The following is a 21843-nucleotide window of genomic DNA, read 5'->3' as shown; positions in this document are numbered from 1 at the left end:
GCAAGGAGACTGCTCTTGGGTAGTGTATGGCAGAACAAATGTTAACAGAGCCAGTTTTGCTGACCTGAAATATTTTCAAGACTTGTGATATTTTATTCCTAAATAAGGCAAAACTATATATATTTTTTTTTGAGACGATGATGAAGAAACAGTTTTAGAAAAGAAATATGCAGCTGTGCTCAAGGCTCAAACCTGAGCTTGCCATCTATCCTGTAAGGGCTGTATTTACTCACTAGCTCACGAGTTGACACCTTATCTCACTTTGACTAAAAGCCTTGTTTTGTAATTAGGAATTCTGACCCATTTTTCCTCCCCATTATCTTTTAAATCAATCCATAAAAAGAACCTTTTCTGACATATTTCTGTTTTCATTCAACAAAATAATTCTACACAGCTCTGGTTTTGAAGCTGTTTTAAGTCCAGTGCTGAATTCTCTTCAGACTGCCCTTAGGATGGGTGGCTTCTGTGGCTTCATGTTCCCAGCCTTGTTTAGCCCTTAAGAGCTAGAAAAACTGCAAGTATGCAGTGGTCGAGCTTGTGTTTCACTTTGATTTTCCACAGCAAGCAGAGTGATAAGCACTTAAATGGCCTACTTGGGATCTGTAAGACTAGTAGCTCTTCATTGTACAGATTTTTTGGCATTCGTGTTCAGTCTTCAAACAGTGCTTCATGACCAGGACTTATTCATTGCAGCTTATTCATTGCTTTACCATCCATGGGCATAACATTTCGTTCCAAGCAGTGCTGTGGAAAGCACACTGTATTCCTGTTAAAATTAAATGAAGTTTAAGATTTTTTTTTTTTGAAACCTCCTCTCTCAAGACTATTTATCTGTCTACACTGATATTTGTCTAAAGATATGTTTTACAGTCTATTTACTTACTGATGTGTCAGAAATTTGTTTACCAATAAAATGTAGATAAAAATATCAAGTATGTGTGTATTGGTTTTCAGTAAGGTTTCTTCTATCCACAGTTTTTTTAAATTATAAAGATATATAATAATGCAAAAATTAATACATTTCAGTGATAAAAGATTTGCCATTTATTGGGCTATATCCAATTTATTCTGCGATGCCTCAATCAAAGTAAACTGACCCCAAAAAGCTTGTTTTCTTCATTCAGACCAATAGAGTGCACCATTTGGACCTCATTTCCAGAATCTTTTCTCACGGGAATTTCCCACTCATGTTGTGGATAGTCTATGTGAGCAGCAACCAAACGAGCAGGAAAAACCGCAAGGATTGTTACAGGCATCTGATTATAATTACCAGCAAAGCTTCTAATCCTTGTTTCTCCAGCTATAGCTTCAAAAATCAGCTAATAGCACCACATGCAAACATTGTCATAATGACTTTGATGGGTTTAGGCATTGGGTAACACAGACAAATTTTAGAACAAGATGCTGAGAAGGCCTTAAGTCTTTGCCATGACTGCAGCTTGCATGGAACAGCAATGGAAAATTATCTGAACTCATCAAACTAGCTTATCATGTATGAATAGTCTTTCTGTGGATATAATGAGGAGGGAATAGACTGGAATGGTGTAGAACTTCAACAAGAAGCTCTGTATTTCATGTTTGTGATAGCAAGTATCCTTGGGACATTCATTTTTTATAGTATTTCAGCTTATTTTTAGTTCTGTAGTCTTCATGCAGATGATTAAAATCAATCTCTCCAATTGTTGTGGGAATTTTACATAACTTTGTAAAAAAACCACAAATGCTGTGCATGAGCTGTTCATTTTTTTGCATTTGTAGAGTCAATTTGAGATAATAGCATGGAGATAGAAAGTGTTCTTTACTCGAGGAAGATGGACTGCACTGACCAGAACTGAAGGGGTATGAGTACTGAGTGCTGCCCCATTCCTCTCAGTTCACCTGATGATCAATGGAAGGAAGAGCTGACAGTCTACAGTGTCACCTGAGAATCCCTGGGGCAAGGCAGATCAGCAGCACCCCCAACAAGGAGGATCTCCTATGCTGACCCCTTGCCTCCACCCTGCAAAAGGAAATCTACTCAGAAGGTGGTACAGAGATGGCTGTGTAGTATGCCTTGTTTCTGCTTCCCAAAGAAAGCTGAAAAAACTTGTCTGGAAGATGCTGTGAGAAGCAGGTGACAGTTTGGGACAAGTTCATTTGAGCAGACCCATAAAATAGGCACCCCAAAAATCACCAATTTCATTTTTACACCTCAACTGTCCCATTGGATTCCTGTGGTCCTTAGGAAGGACAGTGAGGAGAGCAGCCACTCTGCATAACACCCATCTCTCCAGAAAAGGAACTGATGAACTTCAGCCAAGAAATTAGCATGGGCTTAGTTTTACCAGAAGTAACTCATACTTTGAATGTTTTAGGCTGAAGCAGCAGGGCAGTGGAATGCAACGAGTGGTGCCTGACTTCTAGGGCAGCAGCCCCACCAGGAATGCCTTTTGGTGGCTACTCCATGTGCTGATGTGTGTCAGGAATAGCAGTGGTGCAAGAGTCTCTGTGAGACAAAATTTAAGCTTTGGAGAAAAGAATATTTAAATACAATGTTTGGAATTATTGCCCAACTTTATTACAAATAATTATTCAGTGTTATACCATTTAAGTCTCTTGAAGGATACATAGGAGCATTTAAAAAGAGGTATTTGAAATTGCTTCACAGATTTTCCCATGCCCCTCTCACACCACTCAACCACTGCATGCAAAAACTTAAGTAGGTGTGGTTGCAGGCAGCTGATCTTCAGTGAGGCTTTAACAATCATATTGTGCAATATCATCTAATGCAGTATCAAATTTTCCTGAAAAGACAATCATGTTTTGGGCCGTATCTTGAAGGTCATGAAATGCCCATTTATCAAGTCTCACTTCAGTTGGGAGCTTCTTGTGTACCCGCAGGCTGTCAGCTGCTGATAGTCACTTTTGCTGGAGTAATTCTCAGATTTCTTTTTCTTGTGCTCATTCAAAGTGGCCTGCAAGGTGCCCTCTGATAGTTGTGTTTGCCTAGAGCATTGTGCTTCAATCTGTGCCATTTTACATGCCTGATGTGCAACAAGGCACATTGATTACACCTAGAATGTAGATTTTTCAACAGTGTTTCTAATTCATTTCCCAAAATCTAAGATCATTTGTGTCATCAGCTTTTTTTAATCTGGAATGGATACTGGTGCATTTTTACTAAAATACATGTGTTCATTAGGTTTAAGAAAATAAGTGATGAATAAGGTAAAAGCATTTTAAATGGATTCTTGGATACTTTCTATTTAATCTCAGACATTTAACTGATTTTTTTTTTTTCACTACTAATCTTTGGAACAGTGCAAGAAGTCCTGCTGTTATGTGGTTTCAGTTGCTTTAAATTTCAGGATGTTTTTTTTAATTATGAGCGTGGAAGCATGCTTTAGCTAGCCTGTGACTGAGCAAGGCTTAAATTAGGTCACAGCCTGGCCTTTTGTGTTTACATTTTTGTCACTGCATGTTTTATCCCAACACATATCTTCTGCGCTTCTTCTCTGAACTTGTTAACAGCTGCACAAAAACTGTCTTCTGCAATGTTTTTCCAAGCCTCTATTTATCTCTGTGCTGAAGGGTTGCTGCTGCTGAAGCAGTCTATTAGTTAGCAAATTTTAAACTGACTGAAATTCACCTCCGTTTAGAAGGGCTTGTCTGACACCTGTGGCACCCTTGAGGTGTGATAGGGATTGTGATACTCACATGTGTTCCTGCAAAAAGGTGGAAGGGAACTCACTGTGGGCTTCAGAGAGGTGGATGTGGGGAGGTTTGACTGGAGAGTAGTGTTCTCATCCAAGGGTGCTTCCCATCTTTGGCACACAGGAGTGACCCCACTTTAGTTCAGTGCCGACCCATCTCAAGCCCTCATCAGTATCTGTACACATTTACAGAGGAATGAGAAGGCTGTAGTTTTGCATGCTTATCCTAAACCCCTCTTTATTATCAGGCAAACTTTAAGGTAAAAGTAAGCCTCTTGCCCCCATTTGTTGGCTTTTTCCATAACTTCTGTTTTCTTAATACTATTAATTTGTTCATCTATAGTGAAGCAAGTGAACCCTGCATATTGTCAGGGTAGTGTCATTAATCTTTCTACGCTGAAAGATGTATTCCTTAAAAACACACAAATGAATAGCTGTATCTTATATTTGAAGGAAAGTTTAGGGCAGCAGTGTTCCCAGTGTGATGGAGAATGTTTGGTCCTGTTGTTTAGCTGTTTTCTCAAGTCCTTGCTGATTCCTGCTGACAGGGGTTAAATACTCAATTGGGTAACAAGGTCATCAGTTCTTTAAGATACTAATTGAATGAAATAGCATGTTGCTTAGTCAAACAGCTGAAAAGTAATCTAAGCCTATACTTTGCTATCCCTAGAAATACATTTCTGGCTATTTTCCTTAATGTTTCTGCTGTACATTCAAAGTACATTAATTTCACTTTCTTCTTTTTTTTTTTTTTTTTTTTTGTCAAATAATTGAATTTTGTCAAATAATTGAATTTATTGGGAAAATTTCAGTCAAGGAAGAACTTCTGTAGAAATCTCATAACTACTATGCATAAAATAATTTAAATCATTTAAATTTCTGTGGTAACTTGAAATCTAAGACATTCATAGCTCAGTGTCTAGTCAGGCCTTTATAAATAATCATAATTAACTGGAAAATCATATTAAACTATATTTCTCTTCAGAATAAAATAGTTTTATTGAATGCTGAGAGGAAATAGATTTGATTTTCTTTTTTGTCCACAATCTATCATAGTTAATAATTCAAATTCTTTCTCTATGATACTTCATTAAAATTCTTCCTGAATTGCATCATCTCCATGGTGTTACTAAACCATATTCTCTTAGAATTTTTTTCATCTTCCAAAGGTATCTGATATGTATAGGAATTAGATTGATAAAATCAGGAAGACCAAAAAGAATATGCAAATAGGCAAATTGCTGGTTTTCTTCATTGAGGTTGGGTTAATATTTATTGAGGTAATGTTGCATTACCCCAGCCAGCATAATTAAAAATGAGTTTTCATTGATTCTTGTTTTGGTCCTTGTTACTGGAAACTTACCATATAAAAATTCTGTCAGCCTTATTAAGACAAATTTAATTTTTGGGTCTGTTTTTTTTTTTCCTGTATCTGTTGAAAATCTGTTGTGGGTTTCTTGTTTGTTTGGAGGTGACAGGGGAAGTAGGAACAAAAATATGGTTCTAAATCAAAAATATTCAGAGGAAACTGAATAGCTGTCATCTTTTTTAACTCCGACTCTTTCTTCAAATCTCTCATTTTAAGTACACCTTCTTTTTTGTGTCAAAATTTAATGGAAATATTAGGCTGTGTTCATAAAAAAGTAGTTTGGTTTTTATCCTTAGGAGTGCTTGTTGGTGTCTTCCTGTGGTGGAAACAAATAACAGCAGAAACTTCTTCAGTCTAGTTCATAACTGTATAAATCAGTACAGTTGGTTAAGGGATAGTCTGGCAGGATTCTAGCAAGGTTATTAAAACATTGCAGTACCAGAATGCTGCTTTTTCTTGTAAACACCCATGTAAACTGTAAAGATATGTGAGACCTCACACATACATAAGTATGTCTGCAGCAAACACAGAGCTATGGTCATCCACAGGCAGATAAACCTGCATCTATAAACAGCTATAAACCTGCATCTTGGCTTTTGTCAATAATGCTAACTTTACCAAACACTTAATAGTAATTATCAGTGTTTTTAACAGTAAGAAAATATTCCATCTCATGTCAGTGACTCCCACCCCTTATCTGTTCTAAAGAAACTAGAGTGCTTTATGGCTTGTGTTAGATACACAGAGATCTGAAGACAGCAAACAAAAGAGAGAATAAATATGTACACAGACAGAAAAAAAATTCTACAGACATCACAGAGAGGAAAAAAATCTAAGCAATAGAATAGGCAAACAGCTAAATTGCAGGGTCTTAAAGATTATTCTGAATATCAGTATCGCCATATTTCACTGAATCACAGAATGACTGAGGTTGGAAAGGGGCTCTAAGATCATCTAGTCTAACCACCCGTGCTCAACCAAGGTCAGTTAGGACAGGTAATATTTGGAGTCTTTTTTATTGCCCAGGTAATTTTAAGGTTACCAATATCCAGGCCATCATGACTCATTCAGCCATCCACATCAACAATCAGTACTGAGCACTGTAGCCTCCATAACACTATTGCTCAGAGTTTGTTTGCTCTCATGTAGCAAATATTCTTTATCTCTTGACAAAAAAAAAAAAAAAAAAAAAAAAAGTAATGGAAGTTATAGGCATTAACTTGGGCAGGAGAGCTAGCATTGACCCTTTTCAGTACCTAGATAAAAGCCTTCGGTCCTTCCAGATGCAGAAACAGTCAGAAAAGTTGAAAATATTTTTTCATGAAAAAAGGGAGGAGTGAGAGCCAAAAATTCAAAGGAACCACATAAATAAAAGTGCATTTTTTACTCTCTCTGTCAAAAATACAAAAGGCTGACACTCCATGTGGTAGTTGAGATCTTCTCAGGGACCTTGAGGATCCAGGACCTATAAATCTCAAGTACAGATGTTCCAGCATTAATTAGTATTTTGGAAAGGAGGAGAAGCTTCACATTTATCTCTTGTTTCCTTTCATCCTTGCCTGTAACAGATATGGTAAAGCCAGAGAGATATCTTAGCAGAAGTTTGGGGTCATGGTTGACCTGTGAACTGTGCCATTCTGACCATTTCACCACTAGCAATTCAATGTCCCCTGTCAATAAATGCAGCCTCTCCCATGAGACTGATGGAAGCATCTCTGCAAGTACATTAAAAGTTCACAAAGACAGCGCATCACTGCACATCACTAATTCCTTTGACACAGCTAATCCTGTAAGCAGACTGTGTTTTAGCCAAGAAGACACTAATTTAACAAAGCTTAGAAACACTCTAGGATCAGAATCTGACATACTGAGGATATTTTCCTCAAGCTGAAGCCTGAAACCAGTCCCCAGTGATGGGACCCAGAGGCGTAGTTATGACAAATTTTTTAGCAGTCTCTCTGGTGTTCTGATAGAACAGATAAGCTCCCTCTATTGTTTCTCCTTGTCTGGAAGGCTTCTCTTTTCCTCTCCATTTCCTGCATTTGCTACCAGTTAGAGAGCAACCTAAATTTTCTCCAAGACCTCTCAAGCAAAGGCATGTCCTTCAAGTAAAAGCAACTTGCCATTACAATTTAGCAGTGCCTTCACTCCCTCAGTATCTGCAGAATGAAAAGGAGTTAAGGATCCATGTCTCTAAACTGGAGAATCAGAGATTTGACAGGTGGACCAGTTGGTGCAGAGGGAATTGGCTGGATGGACACACACAGAGTTGCAGCTGATGGTTCAATGCCCAAGTGGAAAGCAGTGACGAGTGATGTTCCTCAGGGGTTGGTCTTGGGATCAGCACTGTTCAATGTCTTTGTCAGCTGCGTGGACAGTGGGACTAAGTGCACCCTCATCAAGTTTCCTGATGGCACCAAGCTGTGTGATGTGGTCAACACACTGGAGGGGCAGGATGCCATCCCGTGTGAAAAGCCCATGAAATTCAACAAAGCCAAGTACAAGGTGCTGCATCTGGGTCGGAGTAGCCCAATCAATACAAGCTGGGGGATTAGTAGATTGAGAACAGCCCTGAGAATGACCTGGGGGGGTTGGTGGGCAAGCAGCTCAACATGACTCAACTCAATTGCAGCCCAGAAAGCCAGCACATGCTGTGCTGGAGCAAAACCAGGTGATGTGACCAGCAGGTTGAGGAAGATAATTCTCCCCTTGCATTCTGCTCTGATGAGATCCAGACTGTAGTGCTGTGTCCAGCTCTGGAGCCCCCAACATAAGGACATGGACCTGCTGCAGCAAGTCCAGAGGAGGGCTGCAATGATGATCAGAGGGCCAGAGCACCTCTCCTATGAGAACAAGCTGAGACCTGGGGCTGTTAAGCCTGGAGAAGAGGCTCCAGGGAGACCTTTTAGCAGTCTTCCATTATCTAAAGGATGCTTACAAAAATGCTGGAGAGAGACTTTTCACAAGGGCATGTGGTATTGACTTTAAACTGAAAGAGGGCAAGTGTAAATTAGATATACGGAAGAAATTCTTTACTGCGAGGGTGGTGAAGCAGTGGAACAGCTTACCCAGAGAGATGATAGATGTTCCACTCCTGGAATTGTTCAAAGTTAGGTTGGACAGGACTTTGTGCAGACTGGTGTAGTAGAAGGTGTTCCTGCCCTTGGTAACAGGGTTGGAATGAGATGATTTTTAAAGCCTCTTCCGATCCAAACGATTCTATGATTTTATGATCAAACAAAATGGTTTGCTCAGATTATTATCCCAATCCTTTGCTGAAGAAGCTCCATGGCCCATACTGCCTACAATAAATGGTTAAAAAATTCCCAGTAGCTTTTGAAATCAATATTTGAAATGATAAATAGTCTTTCTCGAACATCTGTGGAACTGTCTGCTGCTGATGTTCTCCATAACATCCTTTCCCATGAATGATGAGATTTTGGAATCTGCAGAAGATGTGTGGGCACTCTTGGCCCCCATTAGTGCTACCTCAAACTGAGTCTACCAGAAAAACTAGATATTTTGTAATAGATCTACAGAATCTTCCTGTTCAAATTTATATTCCACCCCTGACGCTCTCCAAGACTATTATCACAAGTTACGTTCTTTTTTTTTCCCAAATAGATGATACAGAACTATTTTCTTCATAATTCAAAGGAAAATATTTTTACTCTCCTGCCTGATTTCAAAGAAAAAAAAAAAAATTCACAGAATCACAGAGAGTTCTTCAAGTAATTGGTTGCCATAATACTTTCTCCAAATAATTTAGCTTCCCTAGATTATGATTCAGCTTGATCTAGTACTGCCAACTTGTAAAACTTACTGTGAATTTGTGCAGAGAACATAATTGTATGATATAAAAGACAACTGCTGATAATTTTCAGTATTTCTATTTACCTAACTGAAGATTTCTTGCAGATTACAGATTATTTAAACTATTTGTTGATTCTGGAAACAAACCCAACAAGAAGGCAGGCCCAGATTAACAGCCATCAAAGTGATTGCGTTAGAATATTTGTGAGGTTAACAACCCACGTACACTGGAAGGCATAAGGGTTGATTTAGCTTCAGTGTAAGCTGACTCAACAGCAGGTTTCAGCAGAGTCCCAGTTACTGAAATTTCTGGACCATTTGCATTGATACATCAAGGTTGGGAAATCATGAGGAGGAAACAACTGTACAAACTCCATTCAGATGATATCACAGCACCCCACTGCTCTTGAGGCTCATCTGTCTAGAAGGGCTAGAGGAAAAAAGTGGCTCTGATTCTGTATCGACAATGACTCTTCATGTGGCTGCACACATCTGCCTTAAAGCCCACCATCCTTCCTGGTGGTTCAGAGCCAATCATCTGGCCTTGTCAGGAACTCAGAGACTGTCCCAAACTGTAAATTCCCATGACCGGAGTGCGATGGTCTGTGCCGAGTCTCTTGTACATGCTGCTAGAACATGTGTTCTGGGCTCCCATGTGGAGAGGGTATCCCAGTACACAAATTACTAAAAAGTCACAGCCTCTGTAAGAGAATAAAATTCTTTCTGTAGTTAAAACAGCCAATTGTAACTTTTATTTGCATGATCAAGTCAGTTTTGATAGCTGTTCCCACCACAAAAATAGTTACACTTTTCTTTAAACAGAAGAACACAGAATGGAAAAATTGGCATATGATAGACTGAACTCCTGCAGGGGTTTTAATTTTCACATACACTTAAACTCGTGGAGCCTAATGAGCTTAACATTTTGGCCAGTTGCACAATTTGGAAATTTCAACAGTGAATGGTTTTTGGACCAAAAAAAAAAATGTTCTCACAAATATGAAAAGTGAACAGATGTTACTATTGGTGCTTCCAACGCCTACTGACAGAAAACATCTGTGTTGAACTTCCTGAATTTTAGGATCTTGAGAACACTCCCACACACCACTGAAAGCCATTTGAAAGCAATTGGGCTGGCAGATTGGCTCTTGTGTCTATGACTGAATGTTCTAACTCAAGCAGGTGCTGGTTGTTGTCTTGCCTTGAGAAAGCCCAGTTAGCCAAGCAGCAATCTTACAGCTATCCAACCCACTGCGTTACCAAAGTTTTTGGCAATATGTGCGAGGTATGCTTTTAAAAAGTCCCAGAAAGCAGCTGATCTTAATATTATGATGGTAATAAAATGAATAGAAAGAATGAAAATAACTTTAAAAAAATAGCTTTGATTCAGATACTTGGAGAGTAGGAAGATTACACTGCACTCTATGGTGCCCTGGAAATTTTTTGGCTTTTTTGATCCTGTAAAAACCCATGTTGAATGAACAGATTTTTTTTTTCTATAAATATACTCATGGTATTAAAAACCAAAAAGTTCTGCTCCTTTGCATGAGCATGATGCAGCAGATGTCACAGAGTAACTGGGAGTTCCCCGCTTCCTCCTGTTCCTGGTCCACACCCATCAGTGTGATAATTGTCTGGTTATAAGAGCATATTTGGCAAGGTGATTTTCCTCTCTGGTGAATTTTTGGTTGGCTGTCAAACTAACCTTCTCCAATTAATTACATAGTAATGAACATTTGACAAGTATAAATCAATGTCATTTTAGTGTTCTGTAAAACATCATTAGCTCATTCAAGTTTATTCAAGTTCATTCAAAGTTGACATCTCCAAATTTAACTTTAGTTACCTCTTTCTCAAAAACAGAATTTAGCTCATAGTCAAAGGGACAGTATTTACATTTCACTGAAGTAGGGTTTTTTTCTGTTTTTATAGTTTCTTAACTTGGTAGTCTCAGTTTCACACACACCATTATCATTTGATTACTCTTTAATGCAGAAATATTTCTAACTTCCAAGAAAATCCTACTGTTTTGTACTGCCAATAGCAGCATTTCTGCCATGTATCATCTGCCAGGTTAAGTAAATGCATTGCATTTATATCAGCTCACTTTTCATGCAACACAGTTTTTATTTCAGTCTTAATTTTAATTGCTAAATCCACCATTTCAGGACTTGATCTTTGGAGTATTGCCTTCTTGCACAGTTTAGAAAGCAATTATATGAGGTCAACTTTTGAGCTAGAAACCTGGGCTCCTTTTATAAACACTTAAGAAAAATGGGCACGTTCAGGTGCATTTGTTTGACTTAATTTGAATATCTGCATTAGGATGAGATACCATGAGATATCACCTGCACCTCATGTGATCTTTTGATGACTACACTGCAGATAAACTGCATTATGTTATATACAGATAACTGTAGATAGATGTCTACAATTCTTCTATAAATACAATACTTAAAAAATTCAATGCCTTTCAAGTCATTCCAAGTCTTACATAATTCAGTAGAGCATGCTTACTAGAGAGATACATTTGCTAAAGTATGTCTTAATTCTGAAGCTAAATTTCCTGGTTTGTCTGTTTAGCCATACTTCAGCAGAGATTCTGCTTTGTACTTTCAGAGATATCCCCTTAGTGAGTCTGCAAACAAAAGCATTCTGCCCAATGCTTCTTTCCCACACCTTGTCCACCATCCTCTTCTCCTTTCCTCTATGCAAAGACCTTTTGAAGGTTTAGTATGGAAATCCTCGCGTGGTTTGGTCTAGACTTGCCCTTTCCTATGCTTTTCTTTGAGAGATCATTGCTGTGGTCCCAGTATTGTTCTTACTACATAAGCACTGGACAGCACAGAAAGCATTTCTGACATTTAGTCCTGTGTATTTTGTGACATGAAGAAACTATTAACTGGTTCTTTTGAGTTCTTGACCTACATTCCAGCATATATTTACTTTTGCACATGTTTTATCTTCTTGGGTGACATAGCAGCTTTCTGGAAGATCACAAATTAGATCAAACCGTGGGAACAGAAAACAGTACAAAATTATTTCGTTACTGAGTACAGAAAAGGGATGTGGCTTCTGGTAAGGAGAATGCTTTCATAGTTCTTTTTTTATGAAGATTTAATGTGTATTCCTTCCTTAATGAAAAAAGAAAAAAAAATAAAATAAATCCACCCTTCTGCAAGCTGAATCACTGCTCTGGAATTAATGTTAATGTCATTTGGTCACCACTGTCCTGAGAGAAAATGTCGTATGTCCAGACAATGAAGTTAAAAGAACAGCAGATTGTTACCATGCCGCTAGGCTGAACTAGCCTCATTTTTTAGCTATTTTAAACTAATTTTATATTATTTTTTTGTTTACTTTTGTTATAAATAAAAAAAGCTTGTTAACAAATGAGAAGGAAAGTCTTTTCTGAGAATAAGTGCTGGAATATGAAACTCAGCTAAATAACCTCCTCTAGAGTAGCAAAACAGAAAAAAAAATAAGTAGAAATAACCATTAGTTATGTACTTTTTTGTTAAAGCCTGCTGACTCTTTCAGTGCTATTCTGTGTTTAGGAATTTAATATCACGCAGCTTAAGGCACAAGAGAAAAGTTTGATCTGTTTATCAATATTCTAGTTAGACAACAGAGGCCCCATCTTCTGGTGCCATGGTGCCCTGGTAACTATGTTGTTACCAAATGTCCAAAATATCAGAATAAGACTCCCCTTTTGGTATCAGTGTGGTGGCAGAAGTTAATGCCAACCCTACACTAAAAATACAGATTCAGAAGACAAATTTGAGAATTTTCAAGCCTGTGACAGTAAATGTAAATTTAGCTATACAATGAAGAAGCAAGGTAATAAGTTTCTCTCATTCCTCTTAGAAGACCAAGTGTGTCTACTACATAAAATATAGGTTGAATAACAAAACACCTTCACTTTGGGCATGGCTTAGTTGCATTGTGCATTTAATCCCATTTTATTTGCACTTCCCCAGCTATCTCACTGACAGACATTTTGGCAGAAACCTTCTGCTTTTGTTGCCTCAGACCTCACTCAAGGACACTTTGACCCTATCTGAACTCCTTATCAGATTTCCTGAAGGTTGTACCATGGTCTGGAATCCTGCACCTGCAGTGGTGGGGGCTGTGTGCAGCAGCAATGGCTGGTGCCATCTAGTGAGGAGCTTCTGAATGCTCACTGCAAACTATTGCGAGGCATCTGTCTTGTAGCAAGTCCTGAACACACAGAAATAAAGTAACATGCTAATATCACTAACAACCAAGCCTATACAAACTTCAGGATTTTTCTCTCAAGTGATCTTTTTGTCCAGTGGCTGGCATTGGCTGTGTTTTGCCCTGTGTATTTGTATTTCCTGCCTTTCCATGGATCATTTTGATCTATTCTTCCTAGATGGAATTACAAAAGCATTTAAGTATTTCTTAAACAAAGCAAAACTCTTGAGTTGCTGAGGTGGATGGAACCATTCAAACTACTTCATCAATGCATGACAAAATGATGGAAGATACATAAATGTTCCATTTTCTTCTGTGTCATGGTAGGTGTTGTATTCATTAGTGTCTGAAGGTCTCTGGAGGTCTGTCTGTACTGGGCAGCCCAGTGCCACCAGAAGCAGCTGCTGAGTCAAACCATGCCATGGCAGAGGTGCTCCAGGTGGTCTGCTTTTCTCTGCCTCTCAGCCCAAAGTGGTGCAACTCCATAGGTGAAGTATTTCTGACAAAGTGTGCACTTCATGGAGCTGAACCCCAAACCTTCCCCTACATATTCCCCTCTAATACATTTAACCCATAAACTCCTAGGTGACCTCCTGGATTTAAGCTCCAGCAGAAATGCCAGGTGATATGCCCATCCTAGTCTGACTCTGAGTGCCACAGCAGGTTCTTGAGGTTCTTCCTTGTAGTTTATATTTTTGGGGGTAGTGGGAGCTCTAAGGTCATACATTTTTATTTGGGGTCAGTGATCGCTTTGGTGCAGTGCGTCCATTGAAACCACCCGAAAGAATCACAAATTCCCACATTTACATCCAGTTTTCCACATTTTGCCAGCATTACATTTAAAAAGTTTTCTGTTTTTTTCTTGTGTGCCTGGAGGGATGTCTTTTCCTGGGTTAGCACTTTTAATCAGCAAAAGTTGCTCATTTTCCTCATAAATTATTTTATTCCCTGTTGAGTTGCTGTCTGTTCTGCTTGCTGGTCTCACTTGAGTAGGAGTGCACTGAGGTCCTTGCTGTCACATCCTTTCCCCATCTGTTCTTACAGAGACCGTTCCAGACTAAGAGCTCTTACAAAAAGTCCCAGCTCCAGCTTGTCTGTCATGGTCAGATCACCCTTCCTGCAGGAAATGAACTTGTCCTTTCACCAGTGACCTTTTTAAAATGTCAGGGAATTAACCTCCTTTCTTTTTGTCCACTATTAAAAGAAATGATGGTCTACAAGGCTCATTTCCATGAGGGGAATACTGAGTCATCACATTCCATGTACCAGAAGCAATTGCAAAATGGTTATCTGTAATGAAACATGGAGAAATGGGCTCAGTGGCCGGGAAGCTCTGTAGAAACTCTGATTCTGCCTCCTCTTTATTGCAAAGCAACAGTTTTCTCCTATCTTTGTATATCCTCCCTGGTAGGTGGATTTCTCAGCAATTCATGATTCCTATGTTTTAAAACCTTTGGAGCAGGTACTGTCATTTATTGCATCTCTCTTTCTATAGCACATCAAACATTTGGTTGCTCTCAAAATTAGGACACCCTCCTCTGTCAGTTTTGTTACCACACTGTAAATTTAACAGTAAATTAGAAGGAAGTATTTCAACATGATATCTCTTTCATCTGACTGATGGTAAAAGAACTGGAAATTAAAGTTCAAGCTGCAAAACATGAACATTGAGTACAAATTTAAGTCTGATCAGGATCTTCTTACGTCCACTGGTACTCAATTGCAAAATGTAGTTATTTAATTCAGTCACTACCTTGGCAGCGTTTTCTTTCATGCATATTACTGGACAAGTGACGATGTATATATAACATGGCAAATATTTTCTGGGGAGATTTCCTTCAGGCTTTCTAATTTCCAAACTTTGCTTCTCTCTGTAAATAGTTTTTGCACAATATCTGAGCTGACTACAAGAATTTTGTGAGACCTCTTCCAGTCAGATGAAGTTGCAGGAAGAGCAAAGCAGGGACTGCCTATTCCTGACACTGGGAGCTTTGTAACTCAACTAAAGTATTGTGGAAGTATAAAAACAATGAAAGAACTTCATGTTAATATTCAAGATAGTCTATCAGCCCACTTTTTCTTTTTATGCACCCTCTCAGAGTTACTGGCCATGGCATTCCACACACACTTCAGTGAGCCTCAGCCTGTAAGCCCTTTGGTGTGTGACATGGCATAATGGTGCCATGCTCTGGACTAAAGAAGATGTCCGGTTCACCCTAGTGAAATGGGAAGGCCACTGCATGTACAAGAGAAAGAACTTAATGATTTTTCTGAAATATGACATGGATGTTGTGTTCCCCTAGGCTTGCTTTTTTTTTTTTTTTTAATTTTATTTTAAGACCTAGAAATTTTAAGTCAAGAACAATTTTACAGTTTTGACAAATTCTCTAGAATTTCTGACCCTCCAGAAGCATAGACAGAGTAGTACCATACATGGCATGTGTCACACAGGGGTATTTGGGGCTAAGAATTGAGTCATGCTTTGTTTGATTGAACCTTTCAAACTGATTGTCTTTGCTTAAATCTCCTCAGTGACCTTTGCCAAAGAGAGAATGTTCTTAGGTCACTTGCTAATGAAAAGGGGACGTACTTGTCCAACAAAAGATCTAAGATAAAGAAAGCAGAGTTAAAGCTGACATGTCTGAGTTAACAGAGGTTAACAAAGTTAATTCAGTTAACAGGCCAAGGTACTAATTGGCTGAAGAATTACACAAACATTGTCATGATATTAAGTATTTCCCTAGCTCTGACTCTCACGTTGTGTTAAACTAGTCCCATGAGGATCTATTCTCCTCAGATTAAATAACCCATATTCCTCAACAAACAAATGGCCAGGTAACTACCAGGAAAGCATGGGGAAGGAGTGCTGATGTCCAGTCCTCTTCCTTGTTTTCCATTCCTTGTTTATTTCTTCCTCCACACCAGACAGGAAAATGGGACTGGAAGTGGGAGAGTGATATTTGATGCAGGAGTTGGAGAGGTAGCCACATGCCATGGAATACCACTTTTGAACTCTACAGCTCTGCATGGTCCTTATAGAAAGCCAAGCACAGATCTGAAAATCCTGAACATGACCAGCCTTTTTTCAGAAACTGCAGTGCAAAGTTTTACATGTGTTCTACCTCCAGACAGCTGCCCTCAAAAGGAGGGTAGAGGGGCAATAAAGAGACAGTTTGCTTATCTCAGGAGGATGAATGGTTTTTGGAATTTAGATTATTTATTCTGGCTTTCAGGTACTCCAAAAACGAAGTGGCATTTTTAGTGCTCAGAACCCCTGTATTCCTTTCTTTGCAGAAGCAACTGAAACATTTCTTTTCAGAAATTAAGTGCAACTGGAGCCAACTCAAATATCTACAAATGAACCTTAATTATTTTTCAGTGCTCTTTGCAGATGTAATGGATATCTTTCCATCCTTTTTGAACCTTTTTAAAGGCTCCTTTCTAGATCTGAGTGCATGAAGAATAAGCTACCTTAAATGTTGAATAATATTTAAGGCTTTAGAGTAAAATTGAAATATTTTGATTGATATTCCCTAAAAAGGCAGTTTCGTGGGGCATGCATGAATTTTGAGCCATAGTAGGTAAGAAAAGTAGAGAAGATGTGGTATTAGAAATTTTCTTTTTCCTGATCTTGGAACTCACACTGAAAAATTCTGGTTCAGATTTAAGTTTTAATCAGCATCTTTTATTATTCCAGTGTTTTTAATCAGCATCTTTTCATTTGAGTCAGGCAACTCAGGAAATATATCTACTGGAATCTGCACCTCCACAGAACAAATTTTACAGATTAACTGCATTTTGAAAAAAACTAAGAACTGCTGATGGAGGTAGATGCATTTGTGGTAGCCAGCAGTGCCTGGCATAAAGAAATGAGCAGCTTCTTGTTCAGATGCATATTCCTCCTGCCAACACAAGTTCTTTTATATTTTAGATGCATTCATGTAATCTTTGTTTCTTCTCGGTTAATCTGAAAAGACACAGACCTCTTAGCACCTAATAATCCACATAAGCAGACTTGGTTTAAAAGTAGGGATGCTGTATAAAGTCAGGTTTGGTTGTAAGCAGAGGGAATTCTCTTTCACACTGACAACTCAAACATTTAAATTCATGTCGTCTTTTGGCACTGCTCCTAAAGCATCAGTCTTGTCAAATCAGTCATAACAGTAGAGCAAAAGATCCATACTGTACAAGAATGGATCATACTGTACATACTGTACATATTGGCTCATTCCTAGTCTTCTTCCAAAATTAAAGACTTGCACTCAGTTCTGTACTCTCTTTGGCTGTGTCAGCTTCTCAATATGGACCCATATGATTTGATACAATAAGATTTAAAACAAAAAACCTACTTCAAGTGTTGTGACAACCGTTTTGTATGAAAGCTGTGTGGAAATTTGATTTGTTTCTGAAGATAGAAGTAAACTGTGTTTCAGTCACGGGGGTTAGGTGGTATGAAAACAACCATAACACAGGTAAAAGTTTCTTTTAGATAGCTGTTGACTATGAAGTTTTTAAAGCTATCACAAATGAGCCTATGAGACTAAAATAAATTTTGCCTAATACAGTGTCTTTGTTCAGTGTCTTTGGTACAACTTTCTAATCCAAAGAAATTAGGCTATCTTCAGGTTTCTTTTTTTCAAGTCCCCACACTGCCCTCTTTCCACCTCAACAGTATTAGATGAAGTTGACCTCTCGAATAGGAATTGCATTCACCTTCTAGCTCTTTCTTTGAAAGCATGGGCAAGACTGTAAGTATTTTATACTGAAAGAAAAATAGTACTTTTTAATCAGCTTTCTGGAATGAATATATACGTGTTGGTTCATGGTTTGCTGTAGTTCTTCTCCTTTGTAAGATACTGGTGCTGTTCCAGCCTGGTCTGCGAAAAAAACTAATTGCATTTTAAAAACAATTTTCATTAGATTTTACTTAATTTGAATGTCTTGATAAATGGTGCTTTGCTCCATTTAAAACATATTTCTCCAGAAAAGATTGCAAGATTGCAGCAATGTACTATTAATGTCATTAGTGCAGTAAGTACATGCAAAACATGTGTGCCTTCGGTGATGCTACGTCTGGAACAACATTCAAATACTTCAGTTCACAGATCTCAGACATACTGTCACAATCCATTACTTAAACCACCACTGTGTCATTTCAAAATTGTTTTTTCCTCTTTTGAGCCTTGTGATGTTGGCGGCCAACAGGGATTATTTTTAAACAATGGTTGAAGTGGCGTGAAGAACCAAACCAGCACTGGAAGGGAGGATGACCAGGGAGCCCTGTGTGCAACTCTTCAACCTGTGTGGACACGTGCATGTTCCATCATTTTCAGGCTCCACTGCTGAATGGAAATATTGTCACTAAAGGGCAGAAATTCCTGCTATTAAATATCAGACGCCACCTGTAATATATATGGCCAATAAGCAAATTTCACAGTTAATATATTTTACTTTTTTGGAGTGTCATACATTATATTGTTGAAGAATTAATCTTGAGAAACCTCATTCAAAAGAAAACAGTTTTTTCATAGAGTGAAGTAGTGAATATTGATTTGAATGCTAATATCCATGTGTTAATTTTGTGACCACATGTGCAATATAGTCAGTGCTGCTGGAGATTCTCTGTATGGTGTTTCAAATGACTTTTATCAAAGAGCCTGGCCTACTGGGATGGAAAGAAATTCTGTGTTTATTTTTTTTTGAGAGATTGATTTCATTGCAGGAGTGATAACCTATCCAGCTTCATGCATCACAACTGTTCCTATGTAAATGCTGCTTTATTGTTATTATCAGGGTCAGCCAGGACTACTTGGATCACAGGGATTCACTGGACCACCAGGATTGATGGGTATCCCAGGAGTGCAAGGTCCCAAAGGCCACAAAGGTGAAAGAGGATACCCAGGAATAACTGGACCCAAAGGAGAAGTGGTAACTTTTGAATATCAAATGTTTTAGCTAATAAGCAAAATGCTAGCAGAACATCATTTTAATTGTGCTGTTTCACTCTAGGGACAAAGAGGAGTCACTGGATTCCCCGGGGCAGATGGCATTCCTGTAAGTAGCAGGTTACTTCATCTTTAAGAAATCACCAAATGCAAATATTGCAGACTAGTTTAAAGCCTTTGTACTTTAATTAAAATGTCTGGGTTAAATTCTGCATCAGCCACGTACACACTTTTCAGCTAAGGACATTTGCTGAAGTGTGTGGAACTGCAGATACAAAACAAAAGAGCAGAATCTGTGCTCCCTCTCATTCCCTCAGATAACTAAGGTCCACTTGCTTTGCCCTATGGAGAAATCCCCATATAAAAGGGACAGAAAAGGGCAGAAATTTCCTGTGTCTCTGGAGGTTACCCAACTATGTCCTTTTGTAAGAAAGACCTGTGACATAAGTGCTTCACAACGCTTAAGCTTGTGAATGAAGGACCTGAGTTGGTCATTCCTAATTATTTCTGATTTACAAAGCTCATATAATGACCAGTGATTTTAAGAATACTAACTATGGTTAATTTGCTTTATAGCTCATATGGCATGCTTGAGATTGTCTTAAAAATCTTACTGAGCACTAAACAGTGTAAAACTTTGAACAAATGGACCAGGTCTATGAAACTGAAATACTCAAAGAGGAAAATTGGGTAAAGTTCACAGCACAGTATTTTCCCAGCCTACACTTCTTTACATCTTGTGTCATAAAATAACAAAGAAATCTGAGTCACTGGAATCCCTGGACAGAGTTCCCAGGCTTGGGTTTCCTTTGTAGTGCTCCCTGACACCAGGGCCCCGCTTTGCAGCCTACACATCCACATCCACTCTACTTTCACCCTCTTTTGTTTCCAGAAGAGCTTCCTATCAAGTTTCAGGGATTTCTCTCTCACAATCTTCCTTTTCTCCCTCTTTCTCACTCTTTAAGGGAAAAAAGAAGGCCATATTTGCCATTTCTATTAACACTGCTGAGCCAAGGATGTTGTGACTCTCACTGCATCATGCTGAGTTTTTTTCTAAGTGCTGACACATCCTGGGAAGCAGAGTAAATTGCTCCCCTGTGAAGCCCAGTGTTGCTGTAGCTGGACTGCTTCTCTTACCTGGGCAAGTTTTCTTTTTCAGCCCTGCCTCCCTGACCTCTGCACGTTGCATTGTCTGAAATAGCTTCAGACCAAACTTGAACCTGCATTTTTGTTGTGTACTCTCTTTAGAGCTGCCCTGCCCTTCAGGCACCTTTACATTTTCCAACCAGCTTTTTCACTGACCATGGGAAGGCAGGTAGATAGACACTTGCACAAACCATAATGGCACAGTGCTAAGATGTGGGGCTGAGAGCCAAGAGGGAATGGTGGCAAGACTGAGTCTCTTCTGGGATGAGGAGTGCAGTATTTGGGGGAGCTGAGTAAGGACTAAGTATGGATAAATATAGATATTCTTCTGTTTTTTCTAAGCAATGGAACAAAAGCAAACAGAAAATTCTTGCTATAGATAAAGGAGAAGGGAGAAATTTTTTATGTTAGTTTCTGGTTTTTTGTGACTGAGCCTGCAGGAACAAAGAGCTGCTCAAGGGAAGATTTGCTTCTCTTCAGCCTCAGTGCAAACCAGAAGCAACAGCAGTTAAGGTGAATGTAGGAAGAGCAATGAAAATACAGTTTGAGATGGAGTAACTTTTCAGAGGTGCTCTGTCAAGGTCTTGGAGTGTCCCCAGCTCGCTACCTTTGAGTCCTGCTGCTTTCTTCCATATTCACAGCCTCATCATGACACTCAATCTAGCTCCAACAGCATCGTCGACTTTTTTCCTGGCTTGGAAGCTGTTCAAACTTAGTGAGGAACATTTCTTCCCACTCTTCCAGTGTGAAGCACTGAAGTGCTTAACAATCTCAGCAGCTTCATCTGGCTTAGTTCTCTGCCTAACAGAGCCTGCATTGAACATAGCTTTCTTGCCCTTTCTGCAAGATCCTTCACCACTCGTTTTTTCATGCTGTCTGGGGCATCTGGTTCAAGCTGCAGCTATATTAAAAAAAGGCACTGTCTGTTTCTGTCTTTGAAAATCCTAGTTTCCCATGGATCCAAGCCTTGGGCTTAATGTGAGAATGTCTAAATACTTTGTGACTACAGGAAAAGGAAAACTAGAAACAGATGGATAGATAAACACTTTTTTTTTTTTTTTCTTCAACAGGGTCATCCAGGTCAGCCAGGACCAAGGGGGAAACCAGGTCATGATGGCTGTAATGGGACAGCAGGTGACCCTGGTGACTCAGGAACTCCTGGACTCTCTGGTTTCCCTGGTAGCATTGTAAGTAGTTGGCAGTGAGTATCTGAAGCTAAGAACATTGCTGGAGTGAGTTTCATTCACACGTGGGTTGGGTTAATGGGACATCTCTTAACAAAGGGAATGTGGGGCTTTTTGCCCAGCAGAGCATTGGTGCAGACTCAGCATGGACACACTGCACTGTTCAGTCATTGCATTGCAGCCAGGGCCAGAAGGTCTGCTCAGAGCAATACCTGTCACACAGGTCTTGCAGAGAGATAGCTGTAGGAAAACCTGTGCAGCTTTAATCAACAGCAATAAAATAATATTAAACTGAAAATTGCTGATGAAACTATCCTTTTCCTACCTGTCCCATGGCTGAAGTATTGGCTTCTTCTGGTGAGATACACGGGATCATGCTGATGTGAGCAGTGGGGCTCCTGGATTTACATGGGCATATGTCAGCCCTGGGAAGTGCAGCATCAGTTCTAGCCAGGAGGTGCTATCCCATCATACCA

General features: G+C 39.1%; 1 protein-coding gene across 2 annotated transcripts in view; it reads left to right on the top strand.

Annotated features, from left to right (window-relative positions):
* Positions 1–21843, top strand: part of COL4A2 (collagen type IV alpha 2 chain) — a 147253-nt gene that overhangs the window by 77872 nt on the left and 47538 nt on the right. For both annotated transcript variants that reach the window (XM_021545583.3, XM_021545584.3), the window contains exons 5-7: positions 18886–19020; positions 19102–19146; positions 21254–21370. In XM_021545583.3, coding sequence (XP_021401258.2) covers positions 18886–19020; positions 19102–19146; positions 21254–21370 — 297 coding nt within the window. The remainder of the gene's footprint in view (positions 1–18885; positions 19021–19101; positions 19147–21253; positions 21371–21843) is intronic.

The sequence above is a fragment of the Lonchura striata genome, chromosome 2, assembly GCF_046129695.1.
Source record: "Lonchura striata isolate bLonStr1 chromosome 2, bLonStr1.mat, whole genome shotgun sequence".
Taxonomy (NCBI): domain Eukaryota; kingdom Metazoa; phylum Chordata; class Aves; order Passeriformes; family Estrildidae; genus Lonchura; species Lonchura striata.
The sequence above is the reverse complement of the archived record's forward strand: the minus strand, read 5'-3'. Positions and strand labels throughout refer to the sequence as shown.